Raw genomic sequence first — 20,969 nt, 5'->3', positions numbered from 1 at the left:
CTGAGGTGACATCCTTCACTGTAAAATTTACACACTTAATATTAGGAGGTAGAGTGCAGCACAGTAAATAAAATATTTTTTTCCTAATTAAGCTACTGTACTGGCTGGAGTTTGACTGTTTAGCTTACGTATTATGCAGCCACCAAATCACTCAGTAATTTAAAAAATTACTCCCATCTAGTGTTGAGGTTGTATATCGCAAGCAACTCAATCATATTTTTCATGCTGCATTCACGTGAAATTGGGCAGACGGCAGACGCTGCACGTAACGGCATAAACAAGCCTCTATGTAAACAAGTGGTCCATCAGCACGAGGCAAAACAATACACGTGACAATATGTTGTCATGGCGATGTCATATTTACTTGACCCACGTTTTATCGGCTTTCTCTCGACTTCTGTGACTAAAATGACATCTGGTTGGTTACCGACGGCCGTCTGCCCGACTGCACGTGAACGCAGCGTCAGTGTAACGCTGATTAATGAAAAACATACTTTTGAACGAAATAATCAATTTTCGTGAATAGATAACAGGAGAAGTTACGCAATGTCCCTTTAACAGTTACCCTTTTGTATTTTCATCTCAGATCATGAAATTCAAAATTGTATCTATCTGGTCAGCTGTGTGACCTCTGTCTTCTTTAAAATATTACAATAAGTTTGGTCAACTATATCAAGAAAGCTAAAGTTTGTCATGCCAGTGTTTGCATCTCTCTGCACTTTAAATCAGCAGCAGACGTAAGTTCAGTCGTACTGGACCATGGGGTGGTCGCTCCAGGTCGGCAGGTTGGAGACTTTCTCCTCGGTGGCTGGTGTGATGGGCCAGCCCCAGGCCTTGAAGAACCCACACAGGTTCATCTCCACAGCGTAGGAGAAAGTCTCCGCATACAGGTTCATCTTTCCTTCGTTGTCATTGGGGAAGTCGCTCATGCCATGGTAGGAAGCAAACACCCTCTTAAAGGCATCCCAGCCAAACTCCTCCTGGAGCTGAGTGACAGAATAAAACAGGTAGAGGAGGGGGAAAGTATTACAGTAGAAGGTAATGTGTGATTATAGTGTTTTGTCTGATATGGAGTAATTCTCTCTCTTACCTGCAAATAAGTCTCCAGCGCCACAAACGTATTCCAGTTGCTGAGGTTCCTGCCCTCCTTGACGTACTTCTCTGTCTGTCTCTTTCGACTTTCTGCCGTCACAGAGCTGTGAGCCTGCGTTAAAGAAGAAGAAGATGGTGAAACAACATCATCCCAATAAAAAACCTTAACACCACTGGTCTTAAAGGAGAATTCCGGTCATTTTTTTACCCCTAAATCGTTGTCCTGATGGTCACCCAGTGTTGAGGGGAGCAAAAAACGCGACTAATTGATGCAGGCAAACCGGAGTTACACCATGGCTAGACGGTGCTAGGGATAGCGACAACGATAACCTATGGGGGCAATTCTTTCAACAACAACAAACACTCAAAAAACAATCAAATATCTATGGTACAAGACTCGAATCCTTATGACACACCACTGAACTCATATAGTGTACAGTATAAACAGTATAAACTTTGTGTTTGTGCATGTAGTCACTCACCTCAGATAGCCGAACTCTGAAACGTCCTGCAAAGACATTACTATCCGATCACAGAGCGCCTGCTCTCCCCGCCACAAACAGTTTTTCCTTGTTGTGATGATTTCTGTACAAAAATAAATGGTCGGAGATATTACGGACATTACCACTGCACTGCTCGACTGTTTATTTTTGTAAAGAAATCATCACAACAAGGAAAAACTGTTTGTTTCTGTGGCGGGGAGAGCAGGCGCTCTGCGATCGGATAGTAATGTCTTTCCAGGATGTTTCAGAGTTCGGCTATCTGAGGTGAGTGATTACATGCAAAAACACAAAGTTTGTACTGTACAGTTTATGAGTTCAGTGGTGTGTCATAAGGATTCGAGTCATGTACCATAGATATTTGATTGTTTTTTGAGTGTTTGTTGTGGTTGAAAGTAGGGATGTCCCGATCACATTTTTTTGCCCCCGAGTCCGAGTCATTTGATTTTGAGTATCTGCCGATACCGAGTCCCGATCCGATACTTTGGCAACGCAGTAAAGTTTTTAATGTAGATCAACTGTATCATCCCACTATTTTTCTGTTCTTCGTGCTCTACTAGGGATGTAACAATATCACAATCTCACAATAATACTCTACCTCAATAACAAGCCCATGACATTTATTGCAGTATTGTAAACTCTCAATGTATATTAGCACAGTAGCTCCACAGTATAATATTAATGCCGTTATCCATAAGTCAACAACAAGAACATTTGGTCAAAAATAAAATAGCATATCATGTCTTTCTCAATCACCAGCCTCTCTCCCCTGATCCCACCCTCTCCTGCCTGTCTGCCCCCCCCCCTCCCTCACCTCGCTCCTTCTCCCTCCCTCACTCACTCCGCTCCTTCTCCCTACCTCCCTCCCTCCCTCACCCAGCTCACCTTGCTCCTTCTCCCTCTCTAACTTTAAATAAATACCTGGTTCTGTATCTGCCATCACGCAACACAACGGTAGTTTTTTATTCAACAGTATGAGTAGTTTAACATGTCCGCGACATCTGCGCGGTCGGTCCGTGTGTCGGTCTCACGTGCGTTACGTCGGACTCGCTCTCAGTAGAAGCTGCAGTGACTGTTGTTGCTGCAGGTGTGTGTAGCGCTCAAACATCAACAACAAGCTGCTTGGAAGTCAGCAGTGAAACAACGCAGCCACACACACACAAACAAACAGTGAGCTGACACGGTGACACGATCGTCTCTCACACTCTCGCAAGCGCCGTCATTTCATATCGTTACTTGTCCGCGACGACGCAGCCACACACACACACCGTGGAGCTGTGCGCCACAGACCATGCACAAAACACAAGCACGCTGCACCAAATGCGCGTCGCTTTGGGTAATGAGCGCACATGACGAACGTCTACAGTAAAAGTAATGTGAGAGTGCAAAAGATGATACATCTGAACGCCCCCCATGCGGCCCGTCTTCGCTTTAGACAGATAGGAAAACCCTGACATGTAGATATGTAATATATCCGATTCCTGATCGGGATGTAACGTCCGATTCCGATCGAGTCTGAAACCACGTGATCGACCCCGATTTCCGATCACGTGATCGGATCGGGACATCCCTAGTTGAAAGAATTGCCCCCACAGGTTAGCGTTGTCGCTATCGCTAGCGCCGTCTAGCCATGGTGTAACTCTGGTTTGCCTGCATCAATTTTAGTCTGGTTTTTTGCTCCCCCCAACACTGGGTGACCATCAGGAAAACAATTTAGGGGTCAAAAATGACCAGAATTCTCCTTTAAAAAACAAATTTGATTTACTCCACCTCTGCCCTGTTGATCCCCAGCACCTCCTCGTGCACATACACTGACCACAGGTTGCATGTGCACTCTGTGGTGTGCGGTGGGAACTCCCAGTATCCTCTCTGCTGGTTGTGTCCCAGTTCATGGATGGGGCCCCATATGCCTTTGCTTGTGGCGAGGTCGATGTTGATCAGCTCATCCACTGCAATGTCAAACATCATGATGGGGTAACCTGCATGCATCCAACCTGGGCAGAGGAAAAGTCAGTTGTGATAAGCTCCATCTCCTTGTCAAGAATCAGAGGGCCTGTTCCAACACGCAGGGCTCGATCACACTTACACTTGGGCACTTGGCGTGTGCGTTCATGGGCGTAAGTGTAAGTTGCCAAGTGTGTCCCATTTCTCCAACGACCAAAAGTGCAGCGCGTTTGATTTGCACTTTACCCACACTTACATCAAAACCGCATCGGAGCGGTATTTGGCCAAGTATAAATCCCACCAGTACAGTCACAAGCCATGTTAGGGAAGTGCCATTGAATGAATTTCAGTAAAATTAATTTGACTTTCTATCTCATAATTATGATTTTTTTTAATCTCATATTTTATATTATATGTTTATATGTTTTTATCGTATGTGTGTGTGACTGATTCTTCTGTGAGCAGTTGACCACACCTGAATTTCCTTCGGGATTAATAAAGTAAATCTATCTATCTATCTATTATTCTATCTCATATTTTTCAATTTCAGTTTTGTTGCCTTTAGGCTACGTTTACTTTTACATCTGATCATTTTTATTATGAATTATGAATTATCTCTATTGATAATAACTTATTTGAATATTTTTCATCACGCTCTGTTTAATCGTATGTGTTTTTCTTTTTTCTTCTTTTTTTTTTCTACTCACGATTTGAATCTTGCGCATAGAGACACTTTTGGAGTTGATGAGACTGTGATCCATCAGCACTGTTTATTAAAACTGTTGCTGTGCTGTGTGTGTCGTAGTTGTGCAAGTCTGCACAATGGGACAGGCTGCACTTGTCAAGTTTGTCCCGATTGCTTTTAAATATCCCTGCGCGCTTGGCCACTTAAATAGAGTATCTTTGTTAATACATGCTTTCACACTATATGCAAATGTACGATCCACCAGCAAAACGTGTGTGCGTAACCAAGCGCACTCGGCCAAGTGTGGAGAAATGGGACAGGGCCACAGTATCCGAGCCAAACACACTCACCATGGGAAATCTGCACATCTGCCACAAAACGTTCTTTTCGGGGTAATTTGTGTGGGATGGCAGCAAGATCAGCAATTCCTCTCATCATGGCGTCCCAGTGTGCCGCCAACTTGTCAGGGTGCTCCAGGTCTCGAACAGCACTGGACGGGACAGTGAGGATGATGTTGTCAAACTCCAACTCCGCCCAGGGAGAGGGAGAAGTGCGCAGCAAGGACCAGTCAGCTGCTGTTGTCACACCTACAGAGAACAAAAGGGATGGAAGAGATGTATTCAAAACTGAGCTTTGAATTGTTGTATTATTGGATAATTTTTTCATGCAACACGCCCCATGCTAAGATGAACACAAACCATGAAATTCACAAACTGCATTCCACAGACTGTGTGTCATGAATCACTGTACTGCTTACGAATGTACTATAAGACCATACAGCTCTACTGCATCTACTGCAGAATAATGACGAATAATAGAAGCCAGGCTGCAATCATGACCATGAAAAACAATGCACATGATATTGATATTACAGTACAGTAACAAGTCCTTAGTGTGATAGAGGTCAAGAGTATGAGTGGCCCATTGACTACTATGGCCACTTAACGGGGAGCTGTGTTGAAATCTATATTTTTAAGTGTGTTCACTGCATCTCTGTGTGAAGTATGAGTTTATACAAGTGAAATGGACACTTGAAGTTATTGCCACTTGATTTTTCCCAGCATTCAAGTGGTGTTTGAATGTGACATAATGCATTCGATCTGAGATGCTCTTACTGTAATATGTGTTTCTCCAAAACAACCATAATCATCACATACCAGAGCGGACAAAAATAACCAGATGTTTTCCAATAACCCCCTTCTGGGAAACAAGCAGATAGGAACAGGTATCTTTTTAAATAACCTATAATTACCTAGCGCAGGGCTCCAGACTAACATTTTTTTTACTAGGCGCACAGTGGCCCCTAACTTAAAAATTTTAGCAGCACAAGCAGAAAATTTAGGGGCACACACACTGTAAACTCTCACACACATTGGCCTGACACCTGTAATGACAGATTACAGATTCTTTGAGCTGCCCCAGTGTTTAAAACAACAACAAAATCAAAAAAGAAAAACAGTAAATTTATTGGTTGCACATGCGCAAATTGATGAAAAATGTACTTGCACTGACTCAAATTTTAGGAGCAAATATTTAGGGGCAGTCTGGAGCCCTGACCTAGAGACTGTATCTAAAGAACAAACTTTTTCCGACATATCCATTTACAGGGTAAAGCCCTACTCCTTATACTAAAAAACAGCCAACAATAAATCACCCTGACCTCATGAATAGAATAGAATATACTTTAATTTATATTAATCTCTTGCGGGAAATTCTTTCGTCACAGCGCTCCAGTGTACAAAGGTAAAGAATATTATAGCAGAATAATACAATACAACAACTTAAGATAAATTACAAATTAAATATTACAAAAATTACAATGTTAAATATTACCAGAATTACAAAAGTTAAAAACTATAAGAATAAACCCCAAAATGTGCCCCTCCTCCTCCCCCCATCTTAACAGTATATACAAAAGAAAATATAAGCATACAATAAATACTACATCTCTGTTGAGGTGATATTGCACCTAGAAATAAGCTGCTTCATAGTACAGGCCATAGTGAGCAGGTTTATTGCACAGAAGTATTGTATAGTTTAATGGCCATGGTGCAGCGTGGTGGAATGAGTCTCTTGCTGGTTAGCGTTAGGGTTAGGGTTAGCAGAATACTCTATACTCTATAAACACTTTCAGGATATTTTATCACCACAGAGTTACTACAGAAACCAAAGTCACCTCCACAATACACCACACACAAATGAATACCACTATCATGACACCCTAAGACCCACTCACTTCACAAAACGTCACTCTCCATCTACGTACAGTATGACAGGTCTACCCTCCAAACTCTTACCGGATTTGTAATACGGGGCAGAAACAGCCATCTGCACTATGACCTCCGGTCCCTCCACTTGTGTTTTGGGCGGGGCCACCAGGTAGACGAGCCCCCCCCACAGGTTCCACACCTGCATCGTCTCCGAGGTTATGGGGAATCGTTTGTAAACCATCGGCGGTCTCTTTAACTCCTCAGCTTTCAGTTGATCTGTCTGACAGCCGATCTGGACCTGAGGAAGAAAAAGGAAAAGCTGCATTATTGGATATCATTTATTTGTTGATTTGCTAGGAGGTGGATTTCTATTAAAACCTAAAAACCTAAACTTTACTTACAGGCTTATTCTCACTTGAATCAACTGTGAACACACCTGAACTCAACAGTCCACCTGTATTATTTGTCTAATGTTTGATTTTGCAGACTGTACCTCCCACCCGCTGTTGACGATGTCTGCAGGTATGATCACGTAGGTCTTCATACCAGGAGCGAGGTAGAGACCTGTACTGACCCACTCCTCCCGTTCTAACACACACACACACACACACACACACACAAATAAATACAAAGCAGCAGCAAAGTTACACTCAGTGATTTGCATTTTCAAACTGATCTAATCACAAAAATATTTGATACTTATTTCAATCAATCAATCAATCAAATTGTATCTATATAGCACCTTTCAAAGCAAATAAATGCCGTTCAAAGTGCTTTACATTTTGATTGAAAAAGTATATATATGTATAAGAAGTTAAACAAGAAGAATGACATGGAGACTAATGCATGAAGATTAAAAAACAACAATAAAATATAGCAATAGTAAAAAAAAAAAAAAGTATAAAATAGAATAAAATGCAGGATAGAAATATAAGACAAACTATAAAAACACGAAAGATAACAATAAGAGAGAAGAAACTAATAAAATAGAAGACTAACTGTAAAACTGTAGAATAGAATAAATTAACTATGAGACTATAACATAAAAGCCAGATTAAAGAGACAAGACACTGACCGGCTGTGTTAACGTTAATCATGATCCTGTGGTTGTGGACGACCGGCATCAGCTGGTTGTCTTTGATGAGGTGAGGCAGGAGAGCGTCGGGGTTTGAAGAAGCTTCATACAGCTCTCCCCCCACCGTGAGGAGCAGGTGCTCTTTGGGGGTCTTCACAGGGCTGCTGCCAGAAACCTTGACAGAAAATCAATCATGATTATATTGTACAAGGTTTATAGCAGTGGTGTAGTCTAATTTTTTGAAGTGGGTATACTGCTTTTTAGGTGGGTAAACTGTTGTATCACATAGGCCGGTGGTTCTCAACTTTTTTATATCAAGGACCCCAAAATTGACACAAATTAGACCACGGACCCCCATTGGACAAAGTTTTGAAGCAAACACCAGAGATACACAAACAATCAATGTACGTTTAAATTAGGTGTATATTTTTGAAAGATTATAGAGAAATTTCTGGAAAAAAGTGGTACAATTTCTCCAAAAAAGTTGAAACATTTCTAGAAAAAAGTGGTAATAATTCTCCCCCCAAAAAAACAAAACAAAAAAGTTTACTTTTTTTTTTTAGAAAAAAGTGGTAAAAAGTGAAGTGAAAAGAAAAAGTGATAAATATAGCCGAACAATAATACAAAAAGGGGTAAAAATTTCTTTAAAAAAAGTAAAAAGTAGAACAGAAAAATTGAGAAGAAACTGGTAACATTTCTCAAAAAATTCTATGAAAAGTGGTAAAATTTCACAAAAAAAAGAAAAGAAAAAATTTTAAAACAATAATTAAAAAAGTGAAAAAATTCTAGGAAAAAGTGGTAAAATTTCAAGAAAAAGTTGGGGACCGCCTTGAACCCTGTCAACCTTCCCACTTTGAGAACCGTTGACATATTTAGTTAGATAGTTTTGTTGTACTGCAGGGTATACTGAAATATTTATGCATTTTCAGTGCGTATACTGAGTATACCTGACTACACCACTGGTTTATAGCTTTAGAATATTTCATGAAGAGTTTATTTTATTTGGGCTGCTGCTCACCTGTGGCATTCCCGCCCTCAGCACGACATCCGTGAGCGTGGACAAGACCTGCGTGTAGGCGGGGCAGCAGTGGGCCTTCAGGCTTAAGTAGGAGCTGCAGTCTCTGCCCAGCTTCTTCAGACATCCCAGCTCGCCCTCGGTGAGTTCCCTCCCCTCGTTCACGTGGCCGGCGAAGCGGTGGAGAAGGTGGCGGAAGTGGTAGCCGTCCTCGGCGGCTTCACTGTGCTCGGGGGCCTTGAATAAACCCCCACTGATTGTGTCTGCCATTATGCTCAAGCCCATTTGGTTCAGGATCTTGTTCCCTGAAAGACATTGAAGCAAAAGGATTACTTAGACCTGGTCAATTTAAACACTGCTGTAATAACCTATAAGGCAATAAACAACCTACTTCCACCCTGCAAAGCTGTTCTCAACTAGAGAGTCCCAGTATGACCTCAGGGGGACCTGCATTTTAAACAAACCAAAAGCAAGGACAAATACTAAAGCCAAATTCATTTCTGTTATTGGAGTAAAATTATGGAATAGCCTTGACAATGAATTAAAATCATGTACAACTATTACCCAATTTAAAAGGATGTTTCAAATCAATGTATTGAATAAATATTTAACACTTGGATAAAAAGTTAATTATTATTACTAAATGATGGTTCTGCTTGTTTTGTTTTGATACTATTCACTTTACTTACTCTACTCTTCGAGTGTAATCTTCCTACAAATTTTGTTTTGTTCTGTTATTGTAATTTTTCTTCCTGTAAATAGGGTAGGCAATGGCATTAATAAGCTTTGCTTCTGCCTTCTCCCTTTCGCCCATATTGATCATGAAATTTTGACTTGTTTGTGTATGTTTATGTTTTGTGGAATGGACGAATAAATCTAATAAAATGAAAAGGAAAAAAAAATGAACCTGACTTAATCTGCTGTGTTGAAACTTTTAAATTCCAGTCTGCAGGTCTGTTGGTCTGTTACAGTATTAACATTTCTCACACTGCATATTTTATCTGTGTTTTACAAGTTGTCATTCTCCACTTCCCCCTCATGGTGTCCTCAGTGCCTTGACTTCCTCACCAGCAACAGCTCGTACTGTAATGATTACTTCTCTACCATTGGCCTACCACCAAGCGGCAGATTTCTGAGCAGCACTTTATTCTATTTTTCAATGTATTCTTTATTTCAAACATATTTTTAAAAAAACGAATAGACATATTAAACAAAATAACGTGTGTTTTAGTGTCCAACAAATACAAACAAGACCAATATTCAAATCAATAAACAGTGCATGCTAGAAAAGGAGCAGGAGGAAGCCAAGCCAGGTTTGTTTTATTCCCTGATGAACGTGTCGTAGTAATTTTAAACATGTCATTGTGACAATGCCAGATTAATTAAAGGCATTTAATTGACCCAAGAGAGAGTGCCTTGGAGTTTTTCTCTGTTTTTTACATCTCCAAGTTTATATTAGTTTACATTTGGTTGGTTTGCTGCTGTCACTGCCACTGGTTTGAGATCAAAGTTTAGTACCAACAGGAAATATCTGTCATTTTATCTGGGTCTGGAAAATTTCTCCTGACTCTCTGTAGCAAAAACAAACCTCGTCAGAACAGCTCATTAGAAACCCCCTCCCCCTGCCAACGACTTTCCAAGTGGCACAAAGGGACTGTCAATGTGTCTGGCAATTACTGTGACTTTCCAGCTTAGTGTGAAGGTCACAAATTCCATTAAACTAAACTGTCTGTCTGCAAGTGTTTTCAGAATTAAATGTAACCCTGTGATTATTTAGAGGTACTGTAGAGATTAAGAGACAAAGACAACTGATACCCATGCAGCACTCCATGCATGTTTTTTGATGTAACCCTGTGATTATCTTGCAGGAGAGACTAGGCTACAACATAGAGGCTACTAATTGACACCTTGAAACACCGGTGTTGGGCTCAGCTTTTAACATATTTGTCTCACACTGCAGTCAACAAAACATCATGCAAATCATGAAAACCGCCTCTGTTTGAGCCATACCTGCAGCCAGCCAAGTCTCCTGCATCTGTCTTGCAGAGAGTATTGTCTGGAATATACTTTGCATACCTTATCTGATATTATATCAATGCATATTTAAACCTGGCAGGTGGTGCATTATCATACCTTCAAACTCTGTCAGTGCGTTTTGCCCACTGTGCGAGTACTGCCAGTTCCAGGCATGCCCGCCGATCAGCAGGCCGCCTCCCTCTGCCACAAAGTTTTGGATTTCCTCCGCATGTTGATCGCTGTACGCCGTGCACACAAACACACTCAGGTCCTTTCTGAAGCTTGTCTTCTCACAGAATAACCCCGACTTCATAAGAACCTCGAGGGCGTGGTTGGGCTGGACACCAACGAGCCCCTGCCGGCCTTCGTCCAACCAGTGAAGGGCGTTGCTCCAAAATGGAGCCCAAGTCTGTAATGACAGGAATTAATTGAAAAACAGCGGCAGCAGCAAATCACATGAAAATATTTTTGGCTTTGCATGTGACCAATAAACTTATCTATCTATCTATCTATCTATCTATCTATCTATCTATCTATCTATCTATCTATCTATCTATCTATCTATCTATCTATCTATCTATCTATCTATCTATCTATCTATCTATCTATCTATCAGATCCTCACACTCATCATTTAGCACATGAGCAGCCAGCTGCTGCTAGTGGTCGGATGTTACAGTAATGTGTAAAAATGGAGTCCAAGTCATATCCATCTATCAAGCGCTCAGCTTCTTTCTTTCTTTCTTTCTTTCTTTCTTTCTTTCTTTCTTTCTTTCTTTCTTTCTTTCTTCAAATATGTGACAAACAAAACACACACACACACACACACATATATATACTGTATATATATTTACGTAATATTGGAAAGGAATGGGAAGAAGTAGCTATAAACTTATTTAATCTCACCCCCTATACTATAATACTGCCTTTTCTCTTTTTAGCTTCCTAGATACTATATCATTATGTAATACGTTTTTACTACGCCACAACTAATTGATTGACTGGTTTGATTGATTACAGTAAAACAGAAAACTTAAAGGGATAGTTCAACATTTTGGTAAATTGGCCATAATTCCTTTAGTCATAGCAGTAGGTTCATTACCTTTAATTGTTGGTGCAAGCTATTTTATAGAACGGCGGAGCAGAGCCGTGAGCTGCTCAGAGCTACGGAGGCTCATGGGATTTCTTGGTTTCCCTCATCAAACTCATCAAATACACAATCCAACAACTCCAAAATGCTCTGGTGGACGAGTTGTCACCTGCACATTCACCACGCTATGAGATAATAACAGAACGTTACCAGACAGAGTTGTTTTAGAGGGAAATTCATGCAAAACCGCTGATCCGCATTCCCGTCGGGAGCAGTTTTTCGGCAAGCAGTCTCTGCATTTCCCTCTAAAACAACTCTGTCTGGTAACGTTCTGTTATTATCTCATAGCGTGGTGAATGTGCAGGTCACAACTTGTCCACCAGAGCGTTTTGGAGTTGTTGGATTGTGTATTTGATGAGTTTGATGAGGGAAACCAAGAAATCCCATGAGCCTCCGTAGCGTAGCTCTGAGCAGCTTGCGGCTCTGCTCCGCCATTCTAAAAACAGCTTGCACCGACAATTAAAGGTAACGTAACCTACTGCTAAGACTATAGGGATTATGGCAATGGGCCAATTTGCCAAAATGTTGAACTATCCCTTTAAGACCGGTCATTACCTCTCGTCCCAGAAGTCCTTCATGACTAATCACAATGACCCGTCCCTTCCCGTAGTAGGCTCCTGCCAGAAACACGTGTCCATCCTCAGATTTGCCGATGGGGAAGGTCAGAGGGCCGTGGACCAGGATCTCAGAAGCTACTGTTCCACCCTGGAGGTCAAAGTCTGAGACCCCCTGGAGGAGGAAATCCAAGTCGTCCTTAAAGTCCTCACCGGTCCTGTGTGTGAAAAGGGGGAAGAGGAGAGGACAGAGAGGGATACAGTATATCAAAGAATTAAAGACACAGTTTTGCTTCAGCGTGATGATCAAGTTTAACTGACAATGAATTCTTCTCACCATGTTAGCATCTGAACAAATACATTGAGTTGAGACGCTGACATGCAGTTAAAGTTGTCGTAATACTGTCGTAAACACGTTTTACGACAGAAGAGTAGAGTTACCAAAATCAAATTTTTTAAGATTTCTACAGGTGTGGGATTGGATTCGTAACCAAACACGATCATATGGTTGGTCTCTGTTATTACTGTAAATTGTGGCATTCCACACAATTATGAGACAGTGGCTTACTGTAAGTGCCTCAGTCCCCTGGGGATATGTACTGATTTGCATATTGTACTCCTGTTGTAGTCTGCTGCTTGTTGTTATGTCATGGTTGTTGTTTGTGTGTTTTTCTCTACGCCAGAACTGCTTAAACTGAATTGGACTAATAAAGTTGTCTGAACTGAACTGAATGAGCAAGGTGTCAGATTGGCTAGCAAACTCTTGTCTAACCCTTAATGTTAGTAAAACAACTTGTATGTATTTCACAAAGAGGATTAATAATTCAGTTAACCCTGATATTGTAATTAATGGTGAGGTCATCAAATGTGTGACACACGTTAAGTATCTGGGCATTGAAATTGATACAAACTTGTCCTTTAGAAAGCAAGTAAGTAGGGTCATTAAAAATGTTAAATTTAATCTGTATAATTTTAAGAGCATCAGGCACCAGTTGTCTCCATTCACTGCAAAACTCTTTGTGCAGACTATGATTTTTCCCCATCTGTCTTACTGTATAACAACTTGGTCACAGGCCGGTGTAACTGTACTGAAGCCTGTTTACTCACTTTACAAACAAATCTTAAAAGCACTAGATAAAAAACCAAAGGATTATCATCACTGTAACATTCTTAAAAAATATGATTTTCTAGATTTTGATAACTTCATGTTCTACTCTGATGTTTGTCTGATGTTTAAAATTATTCATAACCTGGCACCCCCTCCCCTCGTGGAATGCCTATCCTGCCCCAGCAGTGGCAGAGCTGGCAGGACTAGAGCATCTATTCGGGGTGACTGGGTGCCACAGTTCAGAAGAACAGCTTTTGGACAATCTGCTTTCTCCATTAAAGTCATAGGGAGGTGGAATTCTATACCTACACACATAAGAGACTCAGGAAGCCTAGTAGAATTTAAGTCCAGCCTAAAGCTCTGGCTAAAAGAAACACAAAAGTGTAACCACCTATGATTGACAGGCCTGTACTCTGATCACATTGATGGAACTTTATGTATTGTCTCATTTTTATGTATTGTATTTCGTGTACTGACGGTCGTTGTTTCTTCTGTCTGCCTGTCCAGGGACAACAGATGTAAATTAGCTGTCAGCTAACTCTGGTACAATTACCTTAATTGTGCACTGTCCCTGTAAAAATAAAGTGATAAAAAAAAAAAAAACTGAACTGAACTGAACTGAACATATCCTGCAATCCCTGACCAACAGCTCCATCTAACAAAGGCATAATATCTGTTATATATGAAACTCTCATCTTTACAGTTAGCATCTCTTGATGCATTGACAGACGCAGGCTGATCTGAATTTAAAAATTACAGATACTGAATGGTCAGACATATTTTAAGGATACACTCCTCATCAATTTGTGCCATACATACAGTAGCCTTCTTCAATTTAAAGTAGCACACAGGCTGCACTTGTCCAAAGCCAGGATCGCAAAGATGTATCCAGCAACGGATAATAGATGCAAATTTTCACCTGCAACACAAGCTCATAGATTCTGGTTTTGTCCGAGACTATTGGGTAACCGGTCATCTATACTCGATGTCCTATCCAAGATATTTAAAAGTCCAATCAACCCAAACCCTCTCACGTCCATATTTGGTATTCAATGTGAGGACAATCCTCTTCCTATAGGGCACAATCTGATCGCATTGCTTTTGTCGCCCTCTTAGTGAGAAGAATAATTGTACTTAATTGGAAACAGGCTGCCCCGTCCTCCTACAGACATTGGGTTAGAGATACACTACAACCCCTGAAGCTAGAAAAGATTAGACTGGCTCTACGACGTCTTAATGAGAATTTCAGCAGGAAAAAAGTTTGTTCTTTGCATTTCTGTTTAAATGCTGTTACATTTTCTGAAGAGTTCATTTGCAAAAGCAGATAAGTGCCATTTTGAAAAAGATGAGCTGAGGCTTTGTAATTATTCTTTGCATAGTACTGTTTTCAATAAAACTTTATTTTTTTGAGATATGTCTGTTTTGTTACATCTCAAAGTCACTCAACTTTGCTTTTGCAAATGAACTCTTCAATTGTGAAAACCAATAACAAAAGAGAAGTACATGTAGAGTATACACTCACGCAACAGCCATCCAGGAGGAAGGGATTTGAGGGTATACAGGCAGGTAGTCTTTCTCCCCGACACGCCCAGAGAAGTAGATCCCTGCTACGCCAGAAACCTTATTTCCCCCAAACTGAAGCAGCACGTTCTCCTTAGGGTGCTCTGAGGCCCAGTGCCACGCCTGACCTGCGATGAGAACTCCTCCTCCGGCTTTCAGGAACGCCACCAGGTCCTTTGGGTCTTCTTCACCGACACTGTAGGCATCTGTCACATACACACCAACCTCCAGGTCCTCACTGAAGTCCTCCACCACAGTGGCTTCGAAGATGGATTCACCAAGGTTATCAGCAACTGCCTCTACGTTCCCGTGGATCCCCACAGACAGGTTGTCAGATCCATCTCCTCTCAGCCACGTCAGGGCGTTCTCTATCAGAGCAGGGAAAGCCGTCAGGTAGGCCTCATGAGCAAGAACCACAATCCTTCCACGGCCGTAGAGAGAGGCGGCCATCAGGACCTGGCCTTTACTGTTCATGGCCAAAGGAAAGGCGTGGTCTCCGGTCAGAACCAGATCACAGGGGGTCCGGGGTAAGGGACGAAGATCCAGCTGTCTCAAGCCTCTCATCAGCAACAGGTATGACGCTTCAAGCTCGTTCTTGGTCGTCTCGTTGGACATGGTGACAAAGGTTGGTGCTCTGAAAACTGATCGGGATTCAAGGTGATGGCAGCAAAGCAAATCACACAGATTTGACAATTGTTAGATGTCAGATGTCAGGCTGACCTGTTGGAGTAGAAAGAAAGAAGAATAAGGAATAAAAGTTTGCAGTTTTTACAGAATCTAAAAAGCCTAAAAAGTGGGAATGAGTAATGATTCACATAAAATCAAAAGGTACCACAGGTTCAGGTATGATCGCACCCTTTTGTCTGTGAGATAGTGGAGAATTGTCTGGCTGATGCAAACACAAAATGTGTAAAGTCTTATTTTCTTGTAGAGCTGCTCTCTATTTCTCACAAGCACATTAATAACGGACCTGTCTGTGAACAGCCTTGCACACTCTGAGGCCCGTTTTAAGGGTTAGGTTTGGGGAGATCCCATTTACATTGCCATTAAAGAAGACCCCTCAATATGCCGGCTTTGCTTGTTTACACTGATTCATAACAGCAACTATTTAAAATTCAGAAAAACACACAAAAAATACCCAAAACAGGTATCATTGCATACCGGTACCGCTTCCCAGGAACCAGGTATTGGTGCTCTATTGGTTTAAATGTGAAAGGTACTCATCCCTTTGTAAATAAAGTGACTGTTTACCTGAAAGTGAAGTGGTGCTCTGCAGGCAGGCGTCTAAGTCAGATAACTACCCGACAGGACAGTTGACTTATATACAGTCGGTGGCTGCAGCAGGAATGAGAGTGAGAAGAGGGAGGATGGGTTGTTGCAGGCCCAGGTCAGATAACAGAGCATAGCTTGGATGACTAAAACCAGTCCTTCAACATTCTTAGTTGAAAGACTGGTTATTGTGGAAACACAGACAATTTATAGGAAAAATCTTTCTTTCTTTGAAAACGGAAGTTAATATTTGAGGAAGTTGACAGATGGGTCAGTGTGTCAGAAATCAAATCAATCAGCAAGCTAGCTGTAGCCTATTACATACATAAGCATACTGCATTCACTGAAAAAAAGAAAAAAAAGTTCTGTTTTTCTGATTACTTCGTGTTTCTGGTTTGTCAGAGTATTTTCCATCAGTTTTTCAGTGAAGATACTTCAATGTATCTTTATAGGGCAAAAAAGGAAAATCCAAGGCACTCTTCTTCAATAATAAAAAGCCTTTATTTATACAATGGCTATATCGAGTAAAACATTTGAGTGGGTTACAGCCCACGCGTTTCAGCAGAAGCCTTCTTCAGGGTGTGACACAAGCCTTCTTCAGGGTGTGACACAAGCAGGCTTCTGCTGAAATGCGTGGGATTTTCCTTTTTTGACCAATGTTCCCACCAAAGAGCACCTTTTGTCACATGTTTTGAACCTTCTGAGCACTCTGGAAATTTTCCTTTTTTTCTATCTTTATAGGGCTTTTATTATGAAATGCTACATTAGACAGAAAGAAAGAAAGAAAGAAAGAAAGAAAGAAAGAAAGAAAGAAAGAAAGAAAGAAAACAAACAAACCCAGAATAAAGAAATAGGGGAGACTGGGGACAGTTGCAACAAGGGATGGTTGCAACAAGCCTTATTTCTCCAATCAGAAACATGCTAGAGTGATGACACTCACACTGCACATTCACAGTTAGACTCTCTACCCAGCAAGAATAGAGAAGACATATTCAGCATCTGCTCCTGTTTGTACTGAGACAAAGTTGTTTTAAGGGTATGAAAGTAGCTTTTTTCATGAGCTGTATTTATCATACTGTCCTGACCTTTTAACCTCACATGGTTAGCATGTGTCAGCGTCATTGTGTCTAGCTAGCACATGATGTTTTGTCATGGCTGATAGGGTGGGGGGACGGTTGCAACAACTGCCATTTGAATGTGGAAGCACATATGCAAATGCCAATTTATAAAATGGAAAATTTTTAGCTTAAAATAGGCACAAAATAGGCACGTTTATTCCTCATGATGAACAGAACACCCAATTACATTAAACCATGAGAGACGCTTAAGATAAACAAAATGTAGCCGGGTGGGAAAATGTAGTGCAACTGCTTACTAACGCCACCAGAGGAGCGCTTTCTCAGTTTGGTGAACTGGTTGTAGAGCAGGTAGAAAGATACCGGAGGTCGCCATCTTGCCCGCAGCGGTGCGACCACACTACGGTTTTCCGAGGTTAATGAGGGTAAATATGATATAAATGTGTCTGTTTGCATGAAGTATCTAAGGCAGGGGTCTCAAACTCAAATGAGCTGGGGGCCACTGCCACTGTCATCTCAGTGGGGGGCCACTAAAGTTTTCAAGACGAGTATAAAAAAAATCACAAATATTTCTAAAAACGGGGTTTATTTTCAAATATTGTATGATAATTAGGGCTGTCAAACGATTAAAATTTTGAATCCTTTAATTTCCTGAGTTAATCACATAGTCATAGTAAGCCTTTACTTTTCACGTCAAGACGCGGGACGGATGTAGGGGGGCCGCGGGCCGGATGTGGCCCCCGGGCCGGGAGTTTGAGACCCCTGATCTAAGGGATATGTTTAAGAGTAATGCATGTTTACAGGCTGAAATGTTTATTGTTTATGTGGGCGTATGTGTTAGTGGTTGGCAGGCAAACGGACGACGAGAGAGACCCAACGGTTGTCGTGTAGCAGGCCGTCGTCAGTGCTGTTTGTGCTAGGACTACGGAAAAAATACATAAGTCAGTAACGTTATGTATTACAAAACTGCACATTTGTTGTGATGTTTTGACCTGTGAATGTATGAGTGTTTAATGTGAATGGGCTCTTTGTGTTATAGGGTCGAGCCACTGTAGTTAATTCTTTGCACTCTGTTGTTGCTTATAAGGACATTTTTGTACACTCTGATAGCAGTCTGTAGACGTATTATTTTTATTATTTTGTACTGAACCTTAAGACACGTTTTGTACTCTTTGGTGCTAGTCTACATTGTTTACTTTTGCACTCTTTTGTAATAGGATAATTACTTAAGGGTTACGGACATTGTGCAGTGATTATACCAGACTAGACAGAGTTACAGTAAGCGTCCCGTGTGCCAGGCACAGTGTGGTGTCGCTGATTTTTGTTTCTACTAGTGTAGATATAGCTGAAGACTATCAGCCAGTTGAGTTTTAAACTTGCATCATTTATTTTATTTGTACACCATATTCTTCTGTTCAGAATTAAAGACCCCAGAAGATATTTTTGTGTCCTGTGCTGGTTCAATTTAGCCAGGCTACAAAAATAATTCCTATAATGAAATATGCAATTTGTATCTATAGCCTAGTTGTATCTTGTTCTATGGGACAAAAGTAGCCACATATATTTTCCTATGAAAATTGGAGAAAAGTTAATTTATTTTATGTCATACAGTGAAAAAATCATCTAAAAGTAGAACACATGTTATGTTCTGCCGAAACGCGTGGGCCTTTTTTGACCAATGTTCCCACCAAAGAGCACCTTCGTCACATGTTTTGAACCTTCTGAGCACTCTGGATTTTTTCCTTTTTTTCTATCTTTATAGGGCTTTTATTATGAAATGCTATATTAGATGTTTGATTTGTGTGTGTGTGTGTGTGTGTGTGTGTGTGTGTGTGTGTGATTCTGTGATTGTGAAAACAAAGTGGTTGATCGCAGTGGTCAAAACGACGTTACTTGCAGGTGGGAGCTTCTCACAGGATTTTGAGAGAGGCCTATCTTACCTTGTTATTTCAAAACAAAAAAATTACTCTTCTCAAAGCTCCTCTTAATTGGACGAACCGGGAAGAGGAGCTTCCGCTATAAACAAGCTTGAAAAATAGACTTATTTAATTTCGCATTTCGGGGCTTCAATACAAGACGGACATTACTACATACGAGCAGCATGGAGGTATTTGGATGTTTTTTGGTGTGTCTTTTTGTTACGAGGACAGTTGGTATCCATTTGCAACCGTTATATGGACATGCACTGCTACGCCGAGACCCCCTGTAACTCAGAGAAGCCACAGATAACTCTGAAACTTCTCCCAGCCCTTAGTCGACATGAGGGTGAGTAGATAATGAGTGCAATTTCAATTTTGGGTGAACTATCCCTTTAAATACCTGGGTTTCTTGCATTAGTCTCAGAACTGAGGAAGCCTCTTGGATGAGGGGTGAAGCGTCATCAAACAAGATGTCCAGTTGCTTTTTTTTTATTACTGTAAACTCCACAAGAATAAGATGACCTGGATGACTGAGAACCTTCACGGACATCTAGGGCTTTTATTCTGAAATGCTACATTAGATTGACGTTTGATTTTTCTCCCAACATCTAAAATTAGTTTGACAGATATTGACAAGTAATTAGTTCAACAATTTTGTATGTAATGGCTCAAGCAAATGGGGACTATTAGTTTTATAGGGAACGACTACTCAGCATTCATAGTTCATTTTGACTGACATGACATAAGCAAATGATAATGTAATAAAACAGCAGAGATTACTGTATCGCTATACTGTATGCATGAGAACAACTGATACATGTCCAAAAGCATTTGCAATTTGTTCAGAGGAAGGAGAAATTGCTACAATGATGTGCACAAAGGAATAAATGTTGTGGAGGTTGAACTAATAGTTAAGAGAATTTTAATTCTGATCTGAGAAAAGCACCAAAGTAACTGAGAAAAACGTTACCCTTTACTGTATTTAGTGGAGTAACTGATACTGAACATTGTAGCGTGCTGGGGAGGGTAGATGTAGGGGTTTCCCAGCATGCTTTGTGACAGTGTGTCTGTGAGTTTAAGTTAGTGTTACCTCTGTTTTAAACCACCATAAATGTTATCCTTTGCAGTTTTGCTACTTTCAGTGTTACTGTCTTATTGTTTAAGTTCTAATTCATTGATCTATTTAGTTATAATTACTGTCAGGAAATCACCTTGACACCATAAGTGAGGTTATGTGTGTGGTTAGAGACCTTCCTTCATTCATGTGTTTTCTGTGTTCAGAGCATAATAAAGTGGCATATCCTGAAGTTGAGCGGTGTATGGGGCACAGGAGCTGCAGATAAAGCTAGAAGTAGTCTTTGTTTGAGTTTGCTATAACTTAGAACCCTAGATTGTCACAATATGTGTGTTTCACATTTTTACTGCGTATGCTCTTTGCAATTCTAATTTGTTCACAGCATTGTGCAAAAGAAAATTACACCACAGTCATGTATCTACTGTAATATTTGAGGAAGTTGACAGATTTGTTAGAAATTAAACCAATCAGCAAGCTAGCTGTAAATAAATAAATAAATAAAGTTCTGTTTTTTTTACTTTGTGTTTCTGGTTTTTCAGAGTAGCCTAATTTCCATCAGTTTTTCAGTGAAGATAGATTGTGTGAAGATGGATTGTGTGAACACTGTTGTTGTGTTAAGCCATATGTGACAGACTGTGAGAATATTTTTCCCCGGCACCTATCTATGTAGGCCTACCTATGTATGTATGTATGTATGTATGTATGTATGTATGTATGTATCT

General features: G+C 40.7%; 1 protein-coding gene across 1 annotated transcript; it reads right to left on the bottom strand.

Annotated features, from left to right (window-relative positions):
* Nucleotides 1-562: 562 nt before the first annotated feature.
* On the bottom strand, nt 563-15,523 carry LOC146975692 (TRPM8 channel-associated factor homolog). Its single transcript, XM_085794911.1, has 11 exons — nt 14,871-15,523; nt 12,242-12,458; nt 10,655-10,946; nt 8,525-8,826; nt 7,507-7,681; nt 6,925-7,019; nt 6,519-6,729; nt 4,572-4,808; nt 3,363-3,586; nt 1,091-1,204; nt 563-986 (listed from the first exon to the last, which is right to left on the bottom strand). The coding sequence occupies exons 1-11, from the start codon at nt 15,521-15,523 to the stop codon at nt 744-746; spliced, it is 2,763 nt and encodes a 920-aa protein (XP_085651037.1). The 3' UTR covers nt 563-743.
* Between the last annotated feature and the right edge of the window lie 5,446 nt (nt 15,524-20,969).

This window comes from Trachurus japonicus, chromosome 13 (genome assembly GCF_045865225.1).
Source record: "Trachurus japonicus isolate A0001 chromosome 13, Traja_1.0".
NCBI classification, from domain to species: Eukaryota; Metazoa; Chordata; class Actinopteri; order Carangiformes; family Carangidae; genus Trachurus; species Trachurus japonicus.
The sequence above is the reverse complement of the archived record's forward strand: the minus strand, read 5'-3'. Positions and strand labels throughout refer to the sequence as shown.

What these genes read in the sequence shown, in the direction of transcription:
- LOC146975692 (XM_085794911.1), bottom strand. Translation starts at nt 15,523, where the DNA reads ATGTCCAACGAGACGACCAAGAACGAGCTTGAAGCGTCATACCTGTTG. An exon ending in TCGTCAACAGCGGGTGGGAG is followed by an intron (nt 6,730 to 6,924) that starts GTACAGTCTGCA and finishes TTTCTTCCTCAG; the next exon opens with GTCCAGATCGGCTGTCAGAC. An exon ending in TGGGGATCAACAGGGCAGAG is followed by an intron (nt 1,205 to 3,362) that starts GTGGAGTAAATC and finishes TCTTTAACGCAG; the next exon opens with GCTCACAGCTCTGTGACGGC.